The 26,330-nt window shown below is 36.2% G+C and overlaps 1 protein-coding gene across 2 annotated transcripts in view; it reads left to right on the forward strand.

The window, feature by feature from the left end:
• GABRA2 (gamma-aminobutyric acid type A receptor subunit alpha2) overlaps nucleotides 1-26,330 on the forward strand; it is a 133,043-nt gene that overhangs the window by 67,451 nt on the left and 39,262 nt on the right. For both annotated transcript variants that reach the window (XM_062212960.1, XM_062212961.1), the window contains exons 4-7: nucleotides 14,791-15,011; nucleotides 17,711-17,793; nucleotides 21,926-22,069; nucleotides 23,059-23,211. In XM_062212960.1, the coding sequence (XP_062068944.1) occupies nucleotides 14,791-15,011; nucleotides 17,711-17,793; nucleotides 21,926-22,069; nucleotides 23,059-23,211 (601 nt within the window). The remainder of the gene's footprint in view (nucleotides 1-14,790; nucleotides 15,012-17,710; nucleotides 17,794-21,925; nucleotides 22,070-23,058; nucleotides 23,212-26,330) is intronic.

The following is a 26,330-nucleotide window of genomic DNA, read 5'->3' on the forward strand; positions in this document are numbered from 1 at the left end:
ACCAGTGTAATTGTCCAAGGAAAGTTGCACATCTGAAGTGTAATTAAAGATTTTAATTACAGAAGTTGCAGTTAAGTTAAAAATCTTTTATTTCAACATATTAAAAATTCATGAGAAAGAAGGTAATTAAACTTTGCAATGTACTAGTAGCTGACCATTGATGACATTTGTAGTAGGCATGTGCATTTTAGATATTTCTAACTCACACCTCTGGTTTTAAGGCTTTTTTTCTGCTGGGTTTTTATATAGGATGCCATTTCCTATCTTAGCATTTTCACTGTGTATGCAAATTCATTAGCCATAATTGATTTAAGTATTAATGTTATACCTAAACCCACTCCAATGGTTGTCTCTTACTAAGTGCTAGGATTAGGGTATGTACAGTGGAAATTTCAAAGTAACCTTGAGATTTCTGATAGAGAATTTACCATTAGGTTCTTAAGAAACAAATAATTTGGTTAAGTTTGACCTTGATTTATTGATTATGTTGTTTCCATTGGCTATGAAGACTTTTCTCCCTCTATGAAGACAGACAGTACATAATCTCTTAGAATCTTCATAAGCTATTGGAATATTATATGGTTTAGTAATTAATATCCTAGGGAAACTTAGAAAGTTATTATATCTTAATATTTGGTTATAAGTTAATATCTTATCTTTTGACATATTTTATCCTTTATCAGAGGTTGTCACTTATAGAATCAGAGGTTGTCACTTAAGGGAATCTGGTATAAATATGGCAAACACAGTATGACATAAATAAAGTAAATGTTTACTTACTTTAATGTGGCATGTATAAATTATTTATTAGAAAGTTTTTGATCTCTTGGAAACTTTGGGTTTAGACTTGGGGAACATCTAATAATTCAGTAAATATTTTCTAGTATAGTTCTAGAATTTATTGGGATTTTACTCAAAATCTACATTAGCATCACCTAAAGTATGTAAACTAGTTGTTTTCTAGACTACTGCTTAGATTTGTGGACTCATAATTGCTAGTTATAGGGCCTGTCTCCATTTCTTAGGTCAAGGTAAATGACTTTATGTTGAGGAGAGCATAAGTTCATTATGGTATTGGTGGAGGGTTAGGAGAAGGTAGAGGGCATGTGACGGGTCAGATTTTCTGCTGCCTAGTAACTAATATTAGATGATGAGGGAAGTACCAGAAGCTAGTTGGAAAGCTGCTGTATTCCAGGCAAGATATGACTATGCACTGGGCCAAGACAGTGGTACTGCAGATGGAAAGAACTGAAATGATTTGAAGGCTCCCTGTGTGATAGAATTGACACCAGTAAAGTTGATTAGACTTGGTGACCTGTTGAATGAAAGAGTAGAAGTAAAATGCAGCTTGTGGATATGGGGCACAGGAGGAAAAGTTGTGTTTGCTTTTGTCTTGTTGATGGGAAAGTGTTTTTTTAGACTTGTTGGGTTCATTGGAAATGTTTAGGTACCAGGCAAAAATGTGGCTCCGTAGAAGAACTTAGAGTGGAAGTGGTTTGGGGAGACATGGAACGGCAGTTGAATCCACAGGTGTATATAAAATTGTGCAACAAAAAATTAAAGATAAGTAGTCATAATTTTACAGAAACTCTAGAACACTAGTATTTAAAGGACAGAAAGAGGAGTTAAAGGGATTAAAGAGGACATGGAGAAGGCATGACCATAGGTGCCAGTTTAAATGAAAGATGACTTCCTTCTCTCAGCAAACTGTGCTTTGATTCTTAAAAACAAAAGTCAGAAACCATGACCCTTCATTCCTTATCAGATTCAGTGATGTACAGTGATCAGCTATCTGTGTCACAGCTGTCTGTGAAGATGCAATTCTGTAAACTGAAGGTGGTATGGTTCATTTGGTGATAGAGTGAACCCATAGGTTTAGCTGACCATAACCTCACCTAGGAATAGGGTAACAATCCCAGGAAAAAAAGGCTGCATTAAAGTATTCATCCATCATGAGATCAGGATGGTAGTGGAGACCATGTGTGTCCAACCATAGCTTCCTTGATTTCGTAGAGACAGAGTTTCAATCTCCACCACCCTCCTGATTCTTTTGTACTAACTGCGTAACAAACAGCTATGCTCTCTGAACATGAAGTGATCTTTAAAGCAAAAATTGTAGAAATTGCATGTTCTTTTACCATGTAAATCTGGAACCTGCCTTTTTGGGAGAGCCACACAGAACCTTTATGCCTTGATAAAAAATGAGCACATAAGATTTCACTGGTGTTGCTTCTGTAGATTTTCCAGAATATACCACTTTACATGGAGATAACTGATGTGCATAAGGGCATCTCAGCCCATGATGAAGATTGTTCTAAAGCTTTACTACAGCAGGATAATGTGCCTTTAAGAACATCAGTGTAGGAGGGGATTTCAAAAGTAGGAAGATGATAATCATGTCATATGGTAAATCAAGAAAAATGTTTATAACAATGTCATTAGATTATGAACACGAAGGTATTTGCTGATGGTGGTAAAAGCAACCAGATTGCAGTGGGTGGAGGCACGTGGGAGGTGAGGAAGTGGATAAAGAGTGAAGGCAACATTTTTAAGCAGCATGGATGAGGTGGGGAGGCAAACAGGGCAGTAACTGTAAGGCATTATATGTATCAGTGAGGCTTATTTTTTAAAGATTGCATTGAACGTCTCCCTGTTCTCTGAACATGCCATTATCTTTAACAACTACCCAGCCTTGCACACGATTTTCCTGTTCCTTTTATACTTTCCTTCTCCTTTGCCAACTGGAGATCATTTACTTATTCAAGACCATGTTCACATTTCATTTCCTCTAATGTCTTTTCAGAATACTCCAAATAGTCCTTTCTTTCTTTGTGCTGTACCACATGGTGTTCATACTTTTTTTATGACATTGTACATAGGATTATAAAAAAAGTCCTCACATGTCCTTCTTTCCTTTAGTCGGAGCTATTAGCTGGCACAACTTGTGTCTGCTCGTTTCAACCAGATTTCACTGTGCAGGAGCTGTAATGCATAAGCGTAACCAGTACTTGCTCTCAGGTTGCTCAGAGGGTTGTAAGGGCAGCTAAGAAACATTCGTAATAATAAAAAAAAAACAGTGTGATACTTTTATTGAAATATTTATGGATTAATGTAGTGTCAAAGAAGAGTTGGCTGGAAGATATAGAACTGGTACAGGTTTCTAGGAAAAGAAGATAGCTAACAAGGAAAAATAAGGCTTGGCCAGCTGGAGAGCAGAGAAAGAATGCTTCAACACAGACTGGAAGAGCTTGTTGAATTCAGCAATTCATATACAAAATTTCATTGTCACTGGTGCCTAGAATGTTCTTAGAGATTTTGGTAGAGATGAGATGAAAGGTGCTCAGAGCCAGATCCTGAATGGAATTATGTCTTATTATCTCCCCCAAATTCAGAAGTGTCTCCAAATATAACTTTGAAACAGTAGATTTTTGTACCACAGAAATTATTGCATAGCCTTTTTGGTAGTATTGACGTTCTTTAAGGACATTATTATATGGTAGGCTTTTACTAGTTTAGTTTAGTTACATAGGCACGCACCTGAAAAAACAGAGAGACACTTCGCATCTGTGAATTTAAGGACTCATAGTAGACGCAGGTGACTGCGATCACATCTGGAAGCTGTTCTGCCATCTGCCTTGGCTGATGCCTTTCTCCGTATGTCCCCTTCGGTACCTTGTCACTCAGAATTCTTGTTAGTACGTTTAATTTCCAATGGCTCCTCTCACTCGTGGACTATTCCTTGTGCATTCCCTATGTTTCAGGAGGTTTTTTTGGGATGCTAATGACAAAGCACTGAAGAAAATGGTCGTGATCCTTGCTTTCAGTATGGGGAAAAGTAGATCAGAGGTAGGGAGATGGGTGAATCTGATAGTGATTATAGCAGAGAACAATGAATTTACCTGGGGAGATGGAGCACAATGAATCAGAGGCTCTGCATGTGTTTTGGCGTTGCTGCAGCATACTGTGTGTGTGTGTGTTTGTGCATGTTGGGGGAGGGATGTTGCTGGACATAAGCGGGCAAGGTAAGGGGTGAAGACATGACACAGAGCCCTGCAGGCTGTAAGAGTGTTTGGATTTTCACTTCAAGGGTTTAGAAATTTAACTCACCAAGCAGCAACATATTGGCTTTTGTAGCTCCCTTTCCCAAATCATGACATATCTTCGTATCGCAGCTTAAAGAGTTCAGTCCAGTGCAATTAAACATCAGTCTCTTATGTCAGGTAGATTTTCCCCCCTCTGCTTTCCTTCTCCCAGCCTGGTTTACAGCTATGGGACGTACCCAGGGGAACAGGCCATGATCTACTTTTTCTTTCCTCTTCCTGGGTCTTTCAAAATTGATCCAAGCGGAAGAGAGATTTGAAAAAATGGGGCAAATATCGTTATAACTACCTGGTTCTGTGATAGTCTCTTTCAGCAATCAGTGTTGCCTGTGTGCTGATGGTGAATGTTGGCTCTCCAATTATGCACACTTATGATTTCTTCTAAGTGATCTTAGCCACTACCTCAGGTGCTTTTCTACCTGTTTGCTGCTGATGTGCCCCTTTTTAGACCTTCATTTGGTTGAGTATGAAAGGAGGGAGCAGGATGCTTTGAAAGTGGATTATGCTTGGTTTTCTTCCTTGACAATCAAACTGTTTCCTACATACTGACACATATTATCTCATGTCATTCTCGAAACAGTCCTGGGAAGTAGTTCCTATTTTATTATCATTACTTTACTAGTCACTCAACTGAAATAGGGAGAGACAAAGTAACTTGCTAAAGTTAAGTACCTTTGTCTACAGAATTAATAGACTAATCTTAGTATCTAGTTCATATTACTTAATTGTTATTGTCATCACTTTTTGATCTTATATTTGAGTATACTTAACATGCACAATGTGATGTTTTAATATACTTACACATTGTGAAATATTTACTGAAGTCAAGAAGATGAACATGTCAGGTAGCTTGCTTGGTTACCTTTTCTTGCAGTAAGATCACCTAAAATCGACTGTTAACCATAACATCTGCATCAATTTACATCCCCATTAACAGTTTACAAGGATTCTGCTCTGTCAACAATAAACTTTTTCTAGTAGCCATCCTAACAGTTATAAGGTAATAACTAATTGTGGTTTTAATTGCTGATATTAAGCACATTTTCATTTATTGATTGTCATTTGTATGTCTTCTTTAAAGAAATGCATGCACAGATGCTTTGCCAATTTTTAATTAACCTTTTTGCTATTGAGTTGTGTGAATTCCTTCCATATTTTCCCTATCAACCCCTTATTACATATATGGTTTGCAAATATTTCTCCCAATTTTTATAGGCTACATTTTCACTGTGTTGATTAGTTTTTTTCTTTTGGTTCTTGTTGTGCAGAAGCTTTTTACTTTTATATACTCGTATCTATTTATGCTTCTGTTGTTTTGCTGCATGAACTCTTGTTGAGAAATTCAGAAAATCATTACCAAAGACAAATACAGGAGCTATTTTCTTATGTTCTCTTTTAGGAGTCTTATAATTTCTTTTTTTATTTTTTTGCCAGGCAGAGTTAGACAGTGAGAGAGAGAGAGAGACAGAGAGAGAGAGAGTTGTAGACAGTGAGAGATAGAAAGGTCTTCCTTCCATTGGTTCACTCCCCTAATGGCTGCTACGGCCGGTGCTGTGACGATCTGAAGCCAGGAGCCAGGTACTTCCTCCCAGTCTCCCATGCGGGCTCAGGGACCCAAGCCTTGGGCCATCGTCCACTGCCCTCCCGGGCCACAGCAGAGAGCTGGACTAGAAGAAGAGCAACTGGGATTTGTACCCAGAGCCCCAACCGGACTGGAACCTAAGGTGCCGGCGCCACAGGCGGAGGATTAGCCAAGTGAGCCACGGCGCCGGCCAGGAGTCTTATAATTTCAAGTGTGTTGTTTCGTTCTTTAACCCATTGCAAGTTGATTTTTGAGCATGATTTAAGATAAGATTACAATTAAAAATTTTGCCCGTGTATATGCAGTTTTCTCAGCACCAGTTACTGGAGAGACAATCCTTCCTGGAGATACTGCAGTCTCAGTTCTATAACATAATTCTTACTGTGCCCTTCCATAATTCATGACTGGCATCTACTTGTTGATTTATAAAGCATAGGGATTTCATTCTACCACTCTACTTTCAAGAGATGTTTCTGTGTGTGGGATAAGGAAAAGAGCATGACTTTGAATTCAAATGTTGGCTGTCTTTTTAAATGATTTTGCTTCTGAAATATTTTCCACCTGTGAATTGGGAATAATTTCACATATTTATAAAGCTTTTATGAATTTTAAATGACACAAATTATTTTTCAAAGTGAATTGCTAGCTACAAATAAGTTATATATAACTATTACTCATCTTAAATACTTTTATTTGATATATTTTAATGATGCATTACTAGAATATAAACCTCTGTATCAATTTTTAATTACTGATGAAGCTTGCCTTGCCCATTGTTCCAAAGAGAAAGTTCAGCTATCTTACCTGTATGATGGTGAAGACATGCAGTGACTGTATTGTGTAATTTTGTGTGTTTTGTATAGTAAAGCTTCATGATTTTGTAGTAATAAGGTTCACTGGCTCTATTTTGAGTTGTTCCTAATTTTCTCATTTCTTTTCCACAATTTTTGAAACACTGATACTTTTGCTGTTTTTTTCTTTATCCGCCTTTGAGTGCTAACTGAAAGTGAGCTTTTCTTGGATATTCTGAGGGTGTTGTTTTGTTTTTTTAACTGCTACATACCAGCTTTATAAGCCACATTTTTTTCTTCATTACAGAAGAAACATACTGATTAGATTTTACTCAGGGGAGACTAGCCATTATTAACAAAAACGCATAATGAAATAAATTTTTAATACTTTTAAATACACTTAGCAAATCAAAGTAATCAAGAAATCACTCCAAGAGCATTTCTGCAATTTGATTGTGTTTTAGTGAGTAGATGTAAATCTTCAGAAATTGGCTACAAGCATTGACTTATAATTAATGCAGTCAGGCACTAATGTACATGTTGTTTTCGCCAAGTTAATGTGTCCTTGAAATAATGTTTATATAATAAGGTGTGCAATAGTGATTTCCTTGTTTGTAGTACAAATTATGAAAATAGCACTTAAAGAATTTACTGTATAACTGGATATTTGTTATTGTTAGTACAAAAATTGATTGGAAACTGTGCCCTTGTCTTTGTTCTTCTCATAACAAACTTGGAAGTAGAAAAGGCACTGAATTTATCCAGTCTACTGTTGATGGGCATTTGGGTTGGTTCCAGGTCTTAGCTATTGTGAATTGAGCTGCAATAAACATTAATGTGCAGATGGCTTTTTTATTTGTCAAATTAAATTCCTTTGGGTAAATTCCAAGGAGTGGGATGGCTGGGTTGTATGGTAAGGTTATGTTCAGGTTTCTGAGGAATCTCCAGACAGACTTCCATAGTGGCTTAACCAGTTTGCATTCCCACCAACAGTGGGTTAGTGTCCCTTTTTTCCCACATCCTCTCCAGCATCTGTTGTTGGTAGATTTCTGAATGTGAGCCATTCTCACCGGGGTGAGATGGAACCTCATTGTGGTTTTGATTTGCATTTCTCTGATTGCTAGTGATCTTGAACATTTTTTCATGTGTCTGTTGGCCATTTGGGTTTCCTCTTTCGAAAAATGTCTATTGAGGTCCTTGGCCCATCTCTTAAGTGGGTTGTTTGTTTTGTTGTTGTGGATTTTCTTGATTTCTTTGTAGATTCTGGTTATCAATCCTTTATCTGTAGTATAGTTTGCGAATATTTTTTCCCATTCTGTTGGTTGCCTCTTCACTTTCCTGACTGTTTCTTTTGAAGTACAGAAACTTCTCAATTTGATGCAATCCCAAATGTTAATTTTGGTTTTGACTGCCTGTGCTGTTGGAGTATTTTCCAGGAAGTCTTTGCCTGTGCCTATATCTTGCAGGGTTTCTCCAATGCTCTCTAATAATTTGATGGTTTCGGGTCGTAGATTTAAGTCTTTAATCCATGTTGAGTGAATTTTTGTGTAAGGTGATAGGTATGGGTCTTGCTTCAAGCTTCTGCATGTGGAAATCCAATTTTCCCAGCACCATTTATTGAATAGACTGTCCTTATTCCAGGGATTAGATTTGGATCTTTGGTCAAATATAAGTTGGCTGTAGATGTTTGGATTGATTTCTGGTGTTTCTATTCTGTTCCATTGGTCTATCCATCTGTTTCTGTACCAGTACCATGCTGTTTTGATAACAACTGCCCTGTAGTATGTCCTAAAATCAGGTATTGTGATTCCTCCGGCTTTGTTTTTGTTGTACAGGATTGCTTTGGCTATTCGAGGTCTTCTGTGTCTCCATATGAATTTCAGCATCATTTTTTCTATATCTGAGAAGAAGGTCTTCGGGATCTTGATGGGTATTGCATTGAAGGATTTGATTAAATTTCCATGTGGAATTTTTTTGAGACTTTGGAGTATGTCGATACTTTTACTCCTCAGTCTCACTTAACAGTCTTACTTCTCTTGTACGTAGGTCATAGGGCAGCTGCATGCAATATTTCCTTGTGAGTTTTTGGTTTTTTACTAAATTTGCACTTTACTATTTTGTGTATTCTCTGATATTGTTGGTTCTATCATTTGTTTTTCTTTAGAATCTTGATTCATGGATCTAAGTCTTAAGCTTGCATGAAGATGTCACACTTTTTTATACATTTTTGATAATTTTCTTGTGAAAAATAAATTGAACACTTACTATATAAGCATATCCTTGTGGAAGGTGTGAACTTAATTTTAAGGAAGATTTTCAAGATTTTTATTTTCAACTATGGGAAATATGCATTTCACAGTCATTTAAGGAATAATATGTAATTAACTTACTTGGAAATGCTGATACATTTAGCAGATATTCAACAAACATTATTTGTTTGAAATGTTTCTATTCCTTACTTTTTTAATCTGGAAAGCAAAAACACACAAAACACATAATCAACTATATTTGTGCATTTATATATAGTTTTGTATTTTTATTAATATTAAATTTAAAATATAGAGTAAATTACACAATTAAAAGCAATGAAATAAAATTGCAGCGCATATTTTAAGGAATACTCATATTTATTAATGAAATACTTTTAGTTTGCTTTCATTTAAATTGTTATTCATGATATTTTAGCAATATGTCCAAATATGCTTTATTTAATAACTGCTGTAACTTAAAAAAATATTGAAATCCAAATATTAGAGTCTAGATTAGTGGTTAAGATGCTAGTTAAAATCCCACATCAGAGTATTGGGGTTTGAGCTGGTTTGCACCAGCTCCTGATTCTAGCCTCTTGCTAATGTGGATCAAGGGATGTCAAGTTAATGACTCAGAAAACTAGTTTCCTGTTACCCATGTGGGACCCTGGATTACATTCTGGCTCCCAGCTTTGGACTGCAGCCATTGAAGGCATTTGGGAAATGAACTAGCAGATTGGACCTCTGTATGTCTATCTCTTTCTGTCTCTATGCTTTTCAAACAAATGAATAGAAATTAAAAAGATGTGAAAATTCAAAACAATCCATTAATTATTGCTTACTGAATTATTATGTTCATTTAAAAAATTCACAAACCAATGTTAGATGTTTGGCTTTATATTCTGAATGCTTAGTTTTACAAATGACTTACTATTTGCAATGGCACTATGCTACCATTAACTAATATTTTAAGGTACAAAATATGTTTAATATGAAACTCATTATTAAAACTAGTATACATAACCCATATTTTAAGTAGACTAAATATTTACTGGTAATTGTAAATTTACTTTTGCAGAATGTTTTTAGAGTTGGTCATTATTTTAAAATTGTGTTATTAGTATTATTAGAGAGAAACAGAGACAGAGAACATCCATAGTTTACTCTTCAAATGTCTGCAAGAACCCAGACTGGAGAGAAACCAGCAACTGGAAGTGAATCCAGGTTTTTCACATGGATAGCAGGAGCCCAGGTATTTGAGCCATCACTGAAGATTCCCGGGGTCCACATTAGAAGGGAATTGGAGTCAGGAGTGAAGCTAAATATGGAATGCAGGCATGCCAACGTAGAGTTCAGGTATCCAACCTGGTTTTGTAGACAACATGACTATTCTGATCATCATTCTTTATGTGACTAATGAAGAACTAATATCAGGTATCAAAGTGAAATCTGTTTTTCACTTGTGCTTCTGTAATTGTTAGTGTTTTCTTCTATGGTATCTGAGTAGTAATCTTCTAAAGGCATTTGTCTGTTCTGTTTGTTAAAATAAAACTAGGCATTACAAAGTCACCTAAATGGACATAGTCACAATTTATTGAAAGAAACTGAATGAAACTTCCATCCCTCAACCATGCCTTGTTGCAATTTCTTTTCTTCCCCCAGTATGCTTTTCAAATATGACTTAAGTTTACTTTAATATACTTTTCAGAACAATGACAACACCCATATCATACCATGTATTATCTTGTGGTAAAGCTTAATTTACTTCTTATTTTAGATAATAATAATATAGAAAAATAAAGATTGTAATATTTTCCTCTGCCACTGAAAGTGATGTACATGCCCTACTTTGTAAATCACTGCTCTCGTTTGTTATTTTTTAATTGATTCTGTTTACAGACTTGCTCTACTTTTAAATACAAATAGTTGCTTATAGTTGTACATACTAAGTTATAGCCAGCCTGGCTCCCTGGGATTAGACTCATGTGACTCTATTGAAGTTTCAGATGTCCTCAAACTATTTTTCTCACACAGTGCTAGGTTGCAACGATGGAACACTTTCTTTGCCCTGTCTTGTAGGCACATCTTTTCCCAATTTACTCTTAAGAGCTGTCTTGCTGCAAGTGTGTCACCTGTTTGCATTACTTCTCAGCCAATTTAACCATGTGACTTATTTTGGCCAATGGGTTATTAAGACACGTTACACATCAATGGCCTGAAATCAGTTTGTGCACTGGGACTTGTTCTTTTGTACTCCTCCCATTGTCATGAGAAAGACAAGCCTAGGACAGATTTCCGGCCTTTGGAGGAGGATGAGAGGGACTTGGAATCAAGCTGAGTTGCCCTTGTAGTCTTAAATGATGACAGTGGTAGAACAGCCATGGCCATCTAAACTACAGATGCATGAGGGATCCCCGCTAAGGTCGAACTGAGTTCAGTTGAGAACAGTTAACCCCTAGCATCATGACTTCTTCTTCTTCTTCTTTTTTTTTTTAAGATTTATTTATTTATTTGAGAGGTAGAGTTACAGACAGTGAGAGGGAGAGAAAGGTCTTCCATTCATTGGTTCACTCCCAAAATGCTTGCAGTGGCCAGAGCTGAGCCAATCCAAAGCCAGGAGCCAGGAGCTTCCTCTGAGTCTCCCCTGCGGGTGCAGCAGTCCAAGCACTTGGGCCATCTTCCACTATTTTCCCAGGCCATAGCAGAGAGCTGAATTGGAAGAGAAGCAGCTGGGACTCGAACCAGCACCCATATGGGATGCCGTCACCCTCAGGTGGAGGATTAACCTACATGCCTCAGTGCCAGCCCCCATCATGACTTCTAAGTTAATAATGAATGACTGTTATTTTATTTTTATTTTTTACACAGTGATAGCCAATTGGTATCAGCTGGCTTCTAGAGTCTACTAGTTAAACTCTGGTTTTCCTTATAGGCATTTAACATTTAAAAATAAGGAGAGGTCTTTACTATTTATCCACTTTCACCCTCTGTTCACTCCTCAGCTTATTGCATTCTGCTTCTGCTCTGACCATTCCTAAGTTTCTGCAATCTTTCATCTTTGTTTTGCATTGTTGATCTCCGTATGCCTGTTAGACTTTCTTGCAGTGTGGTACTTTACTCTCCCTCTACTTTGAGTGTATGTAAGTGTGTGCTCTCTGATACTTTCTCTTTCCAGTTTTATAGAGTTCTTCTCTTATTTTTCTTTACCATCAGTTAATTGTGTAAAACTTTTCTATATTTTGTTTTCTGCCATCATTTTTATCATCACTGCTAAAAGCAATTTATCATGGTAACGACCAACGTAGTAAGCACAATAAATGTAAATAGACTGAATCAATTATCATGCTCATTCACTTCTATATTGTCTATGGTTACTCTTATACTAGTTGTCAGAGTTTGGTAGTTGTGATGTTGATCATATAGTTCACAAATCCTAATGGGAACTTTGGGAACAATTTTACCAATTGCTTATCTAGAGTAACTCTTACAGCTTTGTGCTAAGAGCCTAAACAAACAAGATCATAGCAAGCTCACTTATAAGCATGACAATTAGAAATAGAAAAAGTCCTTAAGAACAAGAAAGAAGATGACTATATTGTGAAACAGTTTTCCACTAGTATGGCACACAGCACTAAAAAGGAATACAAGTTCTAGGTGCAATGCTATGAATAAATCTCAACAAAGTGACTGGAAAATGCCAAGTACCAGAAAATGTTTAAAATGCAGCATCCAGTACATATATTTACATATTAGATGGATGAGTACATGTATAATAATTTAAGACATTATTTTCTCATGGAGTGGGGGGAATGTAATTGAGGAGGTATCAACAGAAGAGGGAAGGCTTCAATAATATTTGTGATGACATTTCTGCTAGGTTATTGTTCCAAAGTGACTGTAATATTCTTTATATTCTTTTATATATCTGAAAACAAAATAAGGTAAAATTGAAATCCATAATCCCTGTCTTGAAGGTTTGAAAGCTTGTTGGGAGCAGAGGAATAAGTGTGTAACTAACTGCAATAGATGATCTTGATAAAATTACAAAGAGAGTTGAATATGTTTTCATGCAGGTGTTCTGCAGACTGGGAGTGTGGCTTTAAGTGGAGTTCTCCAACCAGATAGAGAATTTGCAAAGTGTGAGGAATAGCAAAGAGGGGGAATTGTTAGAGTCATGCATGCTTTGTCTGGTGAGGTGTGGGAAGAAAAAGACAGGTGATGTTGTTCAGATTGGCATTTGCGGGACACTGTGAGTGTGCAGTATTTCTGAAAGTACTTATTTTTTTAGCCAATAAATATTTCTTTACCACAAGCTATATTCATTTTTAAAAAGGTACCTTTAAGTTGATGTAAACATTGACATATGATATGCTTTTCAAATACACATTTCCATGTTAGGATTGGTTGACTCCTTGATGTAAAAGATGGTAAGAGGGACCCTTGCCTAACTGCTCCCAATATCCTTCCCCTACTTAGACCAATTTGGATATTATTTTATTTTACATTGCTGATACTTACTTTTAAGAAATTATCACATGAAACTTTGCTAATAAACTTTATATATCAGGTGGCAGGTCTCTAGGCAATGATTGCCTTTTCAGTAGCTTCTGAAATGGAAGCTAAAGGAGAAACTCTAGTTTTACAGAATCAATATTTTAAATTGAAGTTTAAAAAAAATTTAAATGCATTAAGTTTGCCTTGAAAAGTAAATGTCACATATACTCTAGTTAGGGTGGGATTTGAGGATCCGCAGTTGGAAACATTCAGATAAACTGATGAAAGTACTTAGACTCATCTCTTAATCTGTATTTTTCTAAGTTCCACTTACATGGAATTAAATATTAAAAAAATAACTAGACCACAGAGAGTGAGTGTTAGGTTATGGAATTTTCCACTAGGACTGAGAGCATAGCCCAGAGTCACCATCTCTTCTTATTTGTATGCCATTTTCTGTGGCCGATTCTTACTGTAATCACACATTCAGTTTTATAAAGATTATTGGAAATCATTTACTTGATTCAGATTTATGCACAGTTATATTTGCATAGCTATATGGCTCTTTTACTATGGACATAATTTTAGTTTAGTGAATTGCTAATCGTCATGCTTATTTTCAAACATGTGACATCAATGGTTTTGTGATTCAATGAAAGTTGCTGAAATTCCAATCTCAGGTGTATAATTGAACATTTTAATTATATTGACACAAATTTTAACAAAGATTGTTAATATTGATCACAGTTAGGAATTGTAATCTTATCTAAAATGCACACAGTTCGGAGAGGGAGAAAGAGAGGCAGAGAGATAGATTGGAGGCAGAGATTTGGCTAAAATGTTGGACAGTGATAATAGAAGATATTAATTGGTCTGTATGAATATTTCAGACTACATTTTAACATGAGGGCATTTATTTGCAAAACAGTTGCTCTTTTAGTATTCTAATAACTTGTACTTATATTACAATTAATTTCACCAATAAACTTTATTGAAATCATCTATCCCTAACACATTAATGCTAACAATATAATATTTCACCATAATTATAGGATTAAAAAGATATATGATATTGTATAGTTTCTTTGGCAATAAGAGTTGATGACTCACATGGATCCAATAGCATGCTTACAGCTTTTTTCTTTTGCCCTTTGTTCTTTATTATTTATTTGATGTTCCTTCTGGGAAGCTTTCCCGCTTGCTTTTTCTTGAAATAAGTTATTTAAAACAGCTCACCCAGTCCCTACCCAAGCATATCCACTTTCTAAGCAGTTGTAAAGTATAGGATGCTGGAGAATAATTTGCCTGAGACCCTGTTCAACTGAAAGAAACCAAATAAATTTATTTCTTTTCAGGCCAATATGATTATTTAGCTAATTGTGTAAATACACATATTTAATCCCGTTGTAAGTAAGAGCATACATCAGTTCTAAAGGAAGGATCTTTCTGAGGCAAACTTTACTGCTGTCGATATAGCTCTCTAATCTATTTAAAGTATGATTTTCTTGGACCTTTATAGTGTCCTTTTGTACCTAAAACATTTATTTTCAAAGGAATGCTCTTTTATATTTCAGGAATATACAATCGATGTTTTCTTTCGACAAAAATGGAAAGATGAACGTTTGAAATTTAAAGGTCCTATGAATATCCTTCGACTTAACAATTTAATGGCCAGCAAAATCTGGACCCCGGATACCTTCTTTCATAATGGGAAGAAATCAGTAGCTCATAACATGACAATGCCAAATAAGCTGCTTCGAATCCAGGATGACGGAACACTACTGTACACCATGAGGTATGTCTTTAGGTCTGAAGTGCCACATTTAATACATATAAACCCATGAGCTAAGCAGCCAGACAGTCTAATTGACAAGTATTAGCACAAGTTGAACATCTCTCCAACAGATTGTTGAAGTACTGGTAGTAGTCTCTGTAAATGGTTGGGTAGTGAAAACTTAAAATAGTATTTATGAGTTTGACTCTCATCTTACTGTGTTATAACTTGAGAAATGCTCTAGTTATTAATAATGGCTTTTTGTTATTGATCTAACATGCTTTAATTAAGTATAATTTAAATCCATAATTTGCATTTGTTTATAAAAGCATAATTTGATTGTTAATAGCTCTTCAGATATCCCATCAACATTTTAAGTGACTTTTTAAAAAAAGATTTACTTGTGTAATTATGGATTTATTTATTGGAAAGGGAAGGAAAGAGAGTGGGAGAGAGAGAGAGGGAAAAGAGAGAGAGAGAGGAGGAGGGAGAGATCTTCTGTCTGGTAGTTCACTCCCGAAATGGCTACAACATCCAGAACCAGCCAGCCTGAAACTATGAGCCAGGGGCTGCATCCAGGTCTCCCACATGAGTAGAAGGTGCCCAAGTACTTTTGCAGTCTTCTGCTGCCTTCCCAGGCAAATTAATAGGAAGCTGGATTGGAAATGAAGCAGCTGGGATTCCAGTCAGTCCTCCAATATGGGATGCTGGAATTTGTAGGAGTGGCCTAACCTGCTATACCACAATGCTGGTGTCTTAAATGATATTTAAGCAAGATTTTACTTAATTTAATATTTTTATTCTCCTTATAAAGTTATTCTAGAGAACATATTTCTCTTTTAATCAGTGTTCTCATTTAATAAGTCTTTAAATTAGTATATTAGGTACCATAAACATATATTAGATTGAACAATATGAATTTACCATTTTATAAATTAAATTTTATAAAATATAAATCAGCATCAATTTCCTCGGATTTAACCTAGATGAAGTTATCAAGAAATAAGTGGTTGTTGAGTCTAACAACATTTTAACAAGGCTCATGAATTAATATTTTAAAATTCTCATCATATTAATAACAAAAAGTAAAAATATTCATTTACTTGCATCATGTAATAAAGAAAAAACACAGGCATAGTAAAAGACATGGAATAAAATAAATAATAAAAGATTTAAAGCATAGAGAATTCATCAGCATTACATATAAATTAACATTGTTTTCTACACATATCATGTGATGTAATATCACATGAGAAGCTAAATCTGGGTTTTAGTCATTAAAGTTACTTAAGAATGGGCAATAATACAGTCTTAGGCTATTTCTTTTTTTATTTTTATTTTTATTTTTATTTATTTTTTTTTGACAGGCAGAGTGGACAGTGAGAGAGAGACAGAGAGAAAGGTCTTCCTTTTGCAGTTGGTTCACCCTCCAATGGCCGCCACGGTAGGCGCGCTGCGGCCGGTGCACCTTGCTGATCCGATGGCAGGAGCCAGGTGCTTCTCCTGGTCTCCCATGGGGTGCAGGGCCCAAGACTTGGGCCATCCTTCACTGCACTCCCTGGCCATAGCAGAGAGCTGGCTTGGAAGAGGGGCAACCGGGAAAGGATCGGTGCCCCGACTGGGACTAGAACCCGGTGTGCCGGCACCGCAAGGCGGAGGATTAGCCTAGTGAGCCGCGGGGCCGGCCAGTCTTAGGCTATTTCTAATCTTTAAAGGATAAACTCCTGAAGATTTTACCTAAAATGGGAGTTTGACTATTCTTTCTGCCTGCCTGTCTGAATCTCCCAACACATTCGTATGCAGTGTCCTAGTTAAAGTTTCCACTTTGAGTGATCCTATGGGTTAAGTCAATGATTGAATATTTTATATTTAGCCAAAATATAGGCATATAATATACAGATTTCTGGAAGATATTGCAAAGAGTTCTATTTAAATACTTCATATTAAAATACATTAGCCACATTTGTTGGCCACGTTTTTTCTGCTCATTGTGACAGATATTGTAATAAGTTCCTTTTGATGACTTCTTTATCCACTTTGCCTTAATGTGAAATAGAATAATTGCAAGCTTTCTTCATAACTTAATTTCTCTGACTACTCTTTCTTGTGATCAGGCAGATGCAGAAAAAATATATCTCACATTCAAAATTTGGGTGCAAAATTCAGCCAACAGTCTGATCTCAACAAAATATTTCTAGGATATATGTCTATATACATATTTATGTTTGTTTATATAGTCATATACTGTTGAAAGTATCTATATACCATATGATATTCCTTAACAATTTGCTTATTTTTGAAGAGAGCTACTCTGGGCCAATGAGATGATGGAGAAGAAAATAGCATTTTTTGCAGTTTTTGGAGTTCTTTTTAAATATGTAGCTTTTTACAATTTTTATTCTTTAAGATTTCAAAGCTAGTGAGGTTACTGAGAAAACTATTTTTCAAAACACCTATATATTCATTTTTTCACTTCTTAACAAGCTGAGTATAAAATAGCTAAGTAAAATACATTTTAATAGCTGTTATAAGTTGTATGTGGACTTTGTATTTATTAATGTCTTCTGAGGAATCACCTGAATGTTAAACCAGATTTATATTAGTCAAAAGAAAAGAACTTAAAGAATTTTCAGCTCATTAATTTAGATTGAGAACAGTGATGAGTTATTTTTCTTGACTTGCCAATTTGTTTAAACAAAGAGTGGAATTTTGACTTTTAGGCTTACAGTTCAAGCTGAATGTCCAATGCACTTGGAGGATTTTCCAATGGATGCTCATTCATGTCCTCTGAAATTTGGCAGCTGTAAGTAAAGGGGTGAAGGTGTATGTTTTGGGTCAATAATGTCAGAGCTACTCAGTGGCACTGCTCAATTGTACAATTCTTTTCATTTACTGGGATGTTTAACAATTGCCCAATAAGATATAGAAGTAAAAATACATGCTGACTGCCTTCAGGGAACTAATTAGTGAACCCTCAAATATCATTATATTATAATCATTGTTTAAATTATAGCTTGTTTGCTAAAAACGAATGTGTGTTTTAATACATGTATAAAACTAGACCAAGAGCTTGTTGAAGGTCAAAACTGAAATTTACCTTCTTTTTCTAGTGTTATTAAAAATGCAAAATAAATGCTTTTTTTCATCAACTACAATGAATTGTAAAAGGTAGTTCTACTGTTTATTAAAGTATCTGTCAGCTTGTTGCCAAAGGCAGGGAGATGTGCAATTGTCTCTGCTGCATAACTCATGGAAGGGATATATATTTTTTTCCTAAAATAAATTTGGAGGAGGTGATGCTGTTGCTACATGAAGACAGCTTCCATGTACATAGAATGGCTTTTGGCCATTTTTAGGTCACGGAGACTCTATCTGGTATGTCAAGCAGAAGCATTCACACTCCTAGAATAATTGGAAAGGCGGAAGGTCAGATCATCTCCCCGGGTCTCCACATGGCACTCTAGGCAGATTCAGAGTACATTTATGAGCACTGTTGAGCAGCATCTCTCTTGTGTGAGCATGTGCCATCCCTGACCTTTCTAGCAACTGTGCTCTTTCTGGAACCAATCTTTGTCTATTCTGGGCAGCTTTTGGCTATATATTCTCAGATGAATATAAATGGCAATGCTCTTACCCGATTAGAAATAAGTATGATTGAACAGTGTGCCTTCTCTCAAAATGTATCAAACAACAAAAAAGAAAAGAATAATGACTAGTATGAATGCAAAACTCTTGATTATTTTGATGATCATAGTTTTCTGGGATGAATTCAGTATTGTTTCTTCTGGTCATTCTTATGAAAGGTGGTAGTCCCTAACTTTTTTTGAGAATCTCCACTTGTTTAAGGACAAAGGCTTCTTGTATTGTCATGGAAAGAATCACTTCCATACTGGCATTTTACCACAATGTTATTTCAGTCAACCATGTTATACAATGTAAACATGATGCTGAGAAAACTACAGCAGATGCAGTAGAGAAAAACACATTTGCATTGCATAACTGACATTAAAGTAAAAATTGAAAAGCCTTGATATGAAAAACAAGACTTATTCAAGATGTAATAATGATATAAAAGAATAGGCATTTTAAGTGGGCAAAATATTGTCATTAACACATCAAATATAAATGATATAATGCCTAAATTGTGAAAATGAAATAAATGTATTTAAAATACTTTAAATGAAGCTTAAAGATATCTTATAGTGAATCTATAGAGTAATAGAAAATTACATGGTTGAGAATATGGCTTTCCCTATACAAATGGATATATACACCACAGTTTTTGAAAATCATACTTTATATAAGTAATTACTGTTGCATTTTTCTTCACATTTATATTCTGATACATTTTTTAAAGATTTATTCATTTATTTCAAAGGCAGAGTTTACAGAGAGGGAATGAGGGAGAGAGAGAATCTTCCATCTGCTGGTTCACTCCCCAAATGGCCACAGCAGCCAGAGCTGGCCCAGTCGAAATCCAGAAGCCAAGAGCTTCTTCTTGGTCTCCCATGTGGGTTCAGGGTCTGAAGCATTTGGGCCATCTTCTGCTGCTTTCCCAGACATATTAGCAGGGAGCTGGATTGGAAGTGGAGCAGCTGGAACTTGATCCAGAGGCCATATGGGATGCTGGTATTGTAGACATCAGCTTTACAGGCTACATCACAATGCCAACCCCACATTCTTTTTATACTTGCATGTAGTAAGAACTTGTTGCAGTAGTGTAGAAGCACAGACAAGGCAAGCCAAACCTTAAAGTGTTGGTGAAGGAAAGTTTTCTCAAGGCAGTAATAACATTTTATTCTAGTCATTTATTCTTATCTTATTCAAAAATTCCCCAACCCACAGAATTGGATTTCTGAAGGTTTATCATTGTCCCTAAGAAGCATCCTTTCTGTATATTTACAATTTAAAAATTCAGTCTTTTAAATAAAATTATTACCCACATACTCATAATTTTCCTTTTTGTTTCTTTTGATTTCATACTGCCTGAATGGAAACCTAGGGATATTTTGTGCAGTATCCCAAAAGAAACTATAAGTTGTCTTTTGAAATAAAAACTACTGGTTAATAATATTTTTGGAGTATTTTTCTTGTGTACTGTGTAGTCAGATTCAATAAGTACCCATCTGTGAAATGCAGTGTAAAACTAAAAAGTGTGTTATTTTATTGAATTAAATAAAACTAGTTAATGACAGGCAATTTCAATGGGGAATTTTTAATGCTCTAAAACATCTTTCTTTTCCTGTGTAATGTGTTGAAGAATATTATGAATTCCCCCTGGTTTATGTGTGTTACCAGTAAGAGCCTCCAGTTTGTATTGCTTAACTTTCTGCTATATTTTTTCACCATACCAAAAATATAAAAATGTAGTCCTGTCTAACTAACGAAATGTAGTCACTGCTTTATTAAAATATGTGAAACTTTGATCATTTTATGTAATATATTCTTGGACTGTTCCCCAGACTTCCATCTTCAATGATGGTAAATAACGCAATTAAAACATGAATTTATTAATTAATATAGCAAGAACAAAGAGAGAACATATCCTATATGTCAGGCTAATACTTGGAGCTAGACATATAGACATGGATCATACACAATCCTTGTCTTTCAATATTTCACTAATCTCTTTAAAATGTCATCACTTTTAATGGCTTCCATTAAAATCATAATTCAAAAGTAGTATAATTATACTTGCTTAAAATAACTTCATAAACTATTAAGTTTCACAACTCTGAATGTTATGAGACTCTTCTGATGAAAAGTGGCACATGTGATGTATTTTTTTAAATGTTGAATTGTGTACCTTTGAAATTTTATTAACAATGGGGTTAGAATTTAATTGCATGGGGAAACAAAATAAGCCACCGGATCTGCAAATGAATTGCTGGTTAACTACAACAGTGTTGCTGATATCATTATTCTTCCCAATAGAATCTTTAGTAATTAACTAATCAAATTAATTAACAAGAAATTTGAACCTTAGCATGACTAGAATTCATTCCTCTCTATATATTGCATAGATAATATCTGCTATCAAAATTACATACATTTTAGTACATACAAATATAGAAGTACATTTACTTTTAGAGTCTTATTTCAAAAATCATTTCACATTATTTACTTGTAGATGTACTTGAGTACATGTACAATGGGGACAATATTTCACTGATAGTTAATGGGTAGAAGTGGCATCCATAAAACCAGATGACATTGCTTTATTTCTTTAAAACACCACACAGCATTAAGTCATAGACCCATAAACTCTCACTGTATTGTTACTGAACAGGTGCCCATGTGGGATGCTGGCTTTGCAGGTCGTGGCTTTACCCGCTGCGCCACAGCACTGGCCCCTGTGTGCATTAATTTTAAAATAAACATGTACTAAAAGGGTTTGCAACTTGATGGAACCAAAATGTTCTGATTCATTTTTCAGGTTGTGCAATAATTAGTTATCATTTGCCAATGATATGCATTATGTCTTAGTAGCTAAGTCTTTTATATCAGCTAGGTTACTTTTATGTCCAGAAGTCTATATGATTTGGGATTGTGATTTTTATTTCTTGAGTGATTGGTACTTCTACGTAAACTGTTTAACCATACTTTGGGCACTAGTAATCTGTTTACCATTATGTCTTCATTCTCTTCCTTGGGACTTAGGGAAATGTTTCAGCCATCTAGTGTCCCAGTGATTTTTTTTCAGGATCTACAGAAAAAGGTGCTCTTTATTTCTCAAAGCAGATGAAGTTATACTACTCTCCTGTTCATGTTTGTCTCTCTTCCTCCGCTTCACACCTCATTTGAAGTTGGAAATTCAAAGGACACAATTTTTCCCTAAGAAATGATAAATATGTTTTTAGTACACAGTGAGTGTGTGAAATGAATAACCCTTTGTATTGCACTCTACTAAAATATTTTTTTCTGATTTTCTACAGATGCATATACAACCTCAGAAGTCACTTATATTTGGACTTACAATGCATCTGATTCAGTACAGGTTGCTCCTGATGGCTCCAGGTTAAATCAATATGATCTTCTTGGCCAGTCAATTGGAAAGGAGACAATTAAATCCAGTACAGGTTAGTGAATGTGTAAAGGAAAGCAAATGCCCAAGAAAATTAATAGGTCGAAGTCATCGGAAATGTGTCAGATTACTTAAAAGCGTTTGTGATGGAGGCTCATGAACTAAAAGCATAGACTTCTTGGAAGCTTTTAAGACTTTCAGAACCTTGGCTTCACCCTTATAAAATTTGTGCTGAACTAATGTATACTTCCTATTTTCAAAGGATGTGTCTTCTCATACCAGCCAATTATAACATTTATATTCAAACATGTGATGACAATTTCTGTATTTTTCTTATTATTTCCCCCTTGTACTGGATAATTTATGACTATTAGACTCTGGACGTATAGATAATAACAATTGGCCTGTGAGCGTCTCTATCAAAGGGCCACCCTTATGTGTGAACATGGATTAACTTCCTTACATCTGGCCACAGTTAAAACCCAGGGAACAGAAAGGATGGTAGATACAAGGACCAGATAGAATTGACTGAACTACAATGAAGCAGAAATACAATGGTGAAAATTCAGATTTAATGTTAGGGTTAAATTGGAAAAGCTGAACCAGAATACCAATCTGGGGGATGGGGCCAGAGACCAACCATTGAAAGCCAAAAAAGAGGAAATTAGGTCAGTCCTAGCAGAAACTTGAAGGTAGGACCAGTTATGATAAGGAACCTGTTCATGTAAAATAATCCATTGACAGAGAACATTTATGAATTTTTAATTCTTTTGGTGAGCTAACATCACCTAAGAAGAAAAAAAAAAAGCAACCGCATATCAGATCATGGGACATGCAATTCATGTTTCTAGATGCTATAAAAGTTGTTTTAATTACTCTTGCTAAGCAAATGAGGCATTTGAAGGTGATACAGTTCCCATTACATTTATGGGATGAATTTGTTTTCTTCAGGAACTATTCTTTCTCTGTTCTCTTCAATTTCCAAAATGTTCAAACTATTGACTATTACAGTTTTTAAGCCTCCTAATTTTTTTTTTATTCCAGGTGAATATACTGTAATGACAGCTCATTTCCACTTGAAAAGAAAAATTGGGTATTTTGTGATTCAGACATATCTACCTTGCATTATGACTGTCATTCTCTCGCAAGTATCATTTTGGCTCAACAGAGAATCGGTGCCTGCAAGAACTGTGTTTGGTGAGTGACTAACTACATACTTTGTAGTGCAGCACATTATATTTCTTAGCACTCTCTCTCTTGATTCTCAGACCAACACTTAGTGGTGTATGGGCAGGCAGTATTGATTTTACTCTATAGATGAGGAAACTAGGCTCAGGGAAGTGAAATGGAGTTAGTGCCACACTGTCAGTAAAGGCTGTAACCAGGACTCAAACATTCTGAAAATACATCCAATGTTGTTTTTTTTTTTTTAAATCATATTGTGTGTTAATATTTATTTCCATGTTAACAAAAGGAGAGTTTTCTTAGAGGTGTTAACTTAGACTATAACAGTACCATATTTCTAGGCTTGCTGTGTTTATTTTTCTTTTGTTTTTAAATTGAGACAGGGATTTTAGTGAAATAAGTTAGAGAAAGCAGAAGGAAATGAGAAACACCTTATTCACCTCCATTAGTGTGTCCAATTTTCTTGATTGAAACTAGGCGGAGGAACTGTTTAATTTACAGTATGGAGTACCATATTTTTAGGCATTCTGTATCTGTTTTAGTATTGTTTTAAGATGAAGAAAGATATTTTAGTGCTAAAAATTTAATTAACTAATTAATTTTTATTTATTTGAGAGGTGGAGTGACAGAGATAGACCAGTATCCAAAGTTTTCACCTGCTGGTGCATTCCCCAACTGCACACAATTGCTGGAACTGGGCCAAGCTGAAGTCAGGAACCAGGACCTTAATCCAAGTCTCCCCAAAGGTAGTAGGGACCCAACTACTTGATTTATCACCTGCTGCCTTCCAGAGTATTCAGTAGCAGAAATCTGGAATCAGATGCATAGCCAGGACTTGAACTTAGGCATTCTGATAGGGCATATGGGCATCTTGGTGTCCTAACCACTGGGTCAAATGCCTCCTCTGATTTTAATAGTTTAAATAAAAGAAAGAAAGGGAGAGAGAAAGTAGCACAGAGTGATCATTCACTCTATTACTGTTTTTAATAACAAAGTTCATCTTCTTGATTTAAACCATGCAGGAGAATCTGGGTACTCCTTTTTGGATATGTAAATTAGGCTGAACTCACTTTTTTATTTATTTAATTTTTAAATTTTTTTTTTTTTTGACAGGCAGAGTGAATAGTGAGAGAGAGAGACAGAGAGAAAGGTCTTCCTTTTTGCCGTTGGTTCACTCTCCAATGGCCGCTGCGGCTGGCACGCTGCGGCCAGTGCACCGCGCTGATCCGATGGCAGGAGCCAGGTGCTTCTCCTGGTCTCCCATGGGGTGCAGGGCCCAAGGACTTGGGCCATCCTCCACTGCACTCCCTGGCCACAGCAGAGAGCTGGCCTGGAAGAGGGGCAACCTGGACAGAATCCGGCGCCCCGACCGGGACTAGAACCCGGTGTGCTGGTGCCGCAAGGCGGAGGATTAGCCTAGTGAGCCATGGCGCTGGCCTGAACTCACTTTATAACATAGTAGATGATCTTTGTGTGTTTGGTTCACTCACTCATCTAGGAAAGTATTATCGTGAATCCACTATAGTACCACATGAGGGCCTAGTGATTCAAACAAAAAGAAAACACCATCCCTACACTCAGGTAGTTTTATATGGTGGATTGAAGCAGAATAACCTGAATGGATAAGGATAATTCATGATAAAAGCATTGACATGTCATTATAGAAAACAGCGGCATGGATCCTTCCAAGTGGAACAAGTTGAGTTAACATTTTAGCTAAGTCTGTGAGAATGAGTAGGAATTTCCCAGAACGATGAGATGGGGCAAGGATCCTAGTCTAAAAGAAGGATTGTGCAATTGAAGGATTAAAGAACATGATACAGTCACTGATAAAGGCCATGTAAGGTGTTAGTGGAGACAAAGATAGAAGTGTAACTTGAGGCCTAGATGAGAAGGGCCTTGTAGATCATGTTGGTAAAATGTACTTTTGTCTTAGAGGTGACAGCAATCCAGTAGAGGGTTTTGAGTCCGTAATATCTATAAAACCCTCAGAACATTGCCTGGACTCCCAATGAGTGTATGTAATTATTCATATTTTAAAAGATTTATTTATTTATTTGAAAGACAGAGGGACATGGAGGGGATGGAGGAGAGACAGAGGCAGAAAGAGGGAGAGAAATCTTCAATCTCTCTCTCTCTCACTCTCTCTCTTTCTCTCACTCCATCTCTCAAATGAATCCATAAACCTATTTAAAAAAATGAAGGAGGGGAGTCTAGCATTGTGGCACAGCATAGTCTCAGCCTCTACTTACAAAACCAGCATCCCATATAGACCCTGGCTGCTCCACTTCTGATCCAGCTCCCTGCTCATGTGCCTAGGAAGGCAGTGGAAGATGATCTAAGTGCTTGGGCTCCTAGTGTCCACATGGGAGATCCACATGGAGCTACAGGCTGCATTCTTCCACTTGGCCCAGTGCTGGTCATTGCAACCATTTGGTGAGAGAACCAATGGATGGAAGATCAATCTCTGATTCTCTCTAACTGCTTTTCAAATAAATAAATAAATATTTATAAAAAATAAAAAAGACATTTTCCTATCATAGAGCTTAAGAAAAGTAAACAATAACTTCATGTAGTCCTGCATTTCTGTTGTTTATTCCCACAACTTTCTAAGTAACAGATATATAATGCTTACCTCAAGAATTCTAGCAATTACTGATCCATCGCACCCACCCTACAGGAGCAAGCTTCCTTCCAGTGTCGGCTGCTCCTCAAAGGTCAATGGAGTCCCTGAGAAACATTTTTCAGAGTCAGAGACTCTCCCCTCTGCATCCACTACACTTGACTCTTTCTTCCTTACTCTTTCTCCCTTTACTTTTATTTACTCTTATGAATATACTCCCTGAAGACTTACAGTTGGAATCGTGGTAACAACTTCTTTTAAAGATTTGTTTGTTTATTTGAAAGGCAGAGTTACAGAGAGAGATAGGGAGAATCAGAGATCTTCCATTCACTGGTTAACTCCTCAAGTGGCTGCCATAGTGGGGGCTGGGCCAGGCTGGAGCAGTTTCTCACATGCGAGCAGGGCCCAAGCACTTGAGCCATTTTCCTCTGCCTTCCAAAGTGAATTAGCAGGGAGCTGGCTCGAAAGTGGAGCAGCCAGGTCTTGAATTGGTGCCCATATGGGACGC

This window comes from Lepus europaeus, chromosome 16 (assembly GCF_033115175.1).
Source record: "Lepus europaeus isolate LE1 chromosome 16, mLepTim1.pri, whole genome shotgun sequence".
Lineage (NCBI taxonomy): Eukaryota > Metazoa > Chordata > Mammalia > Lagomorpha > Leporidae > Lepus > Lepus europaeus.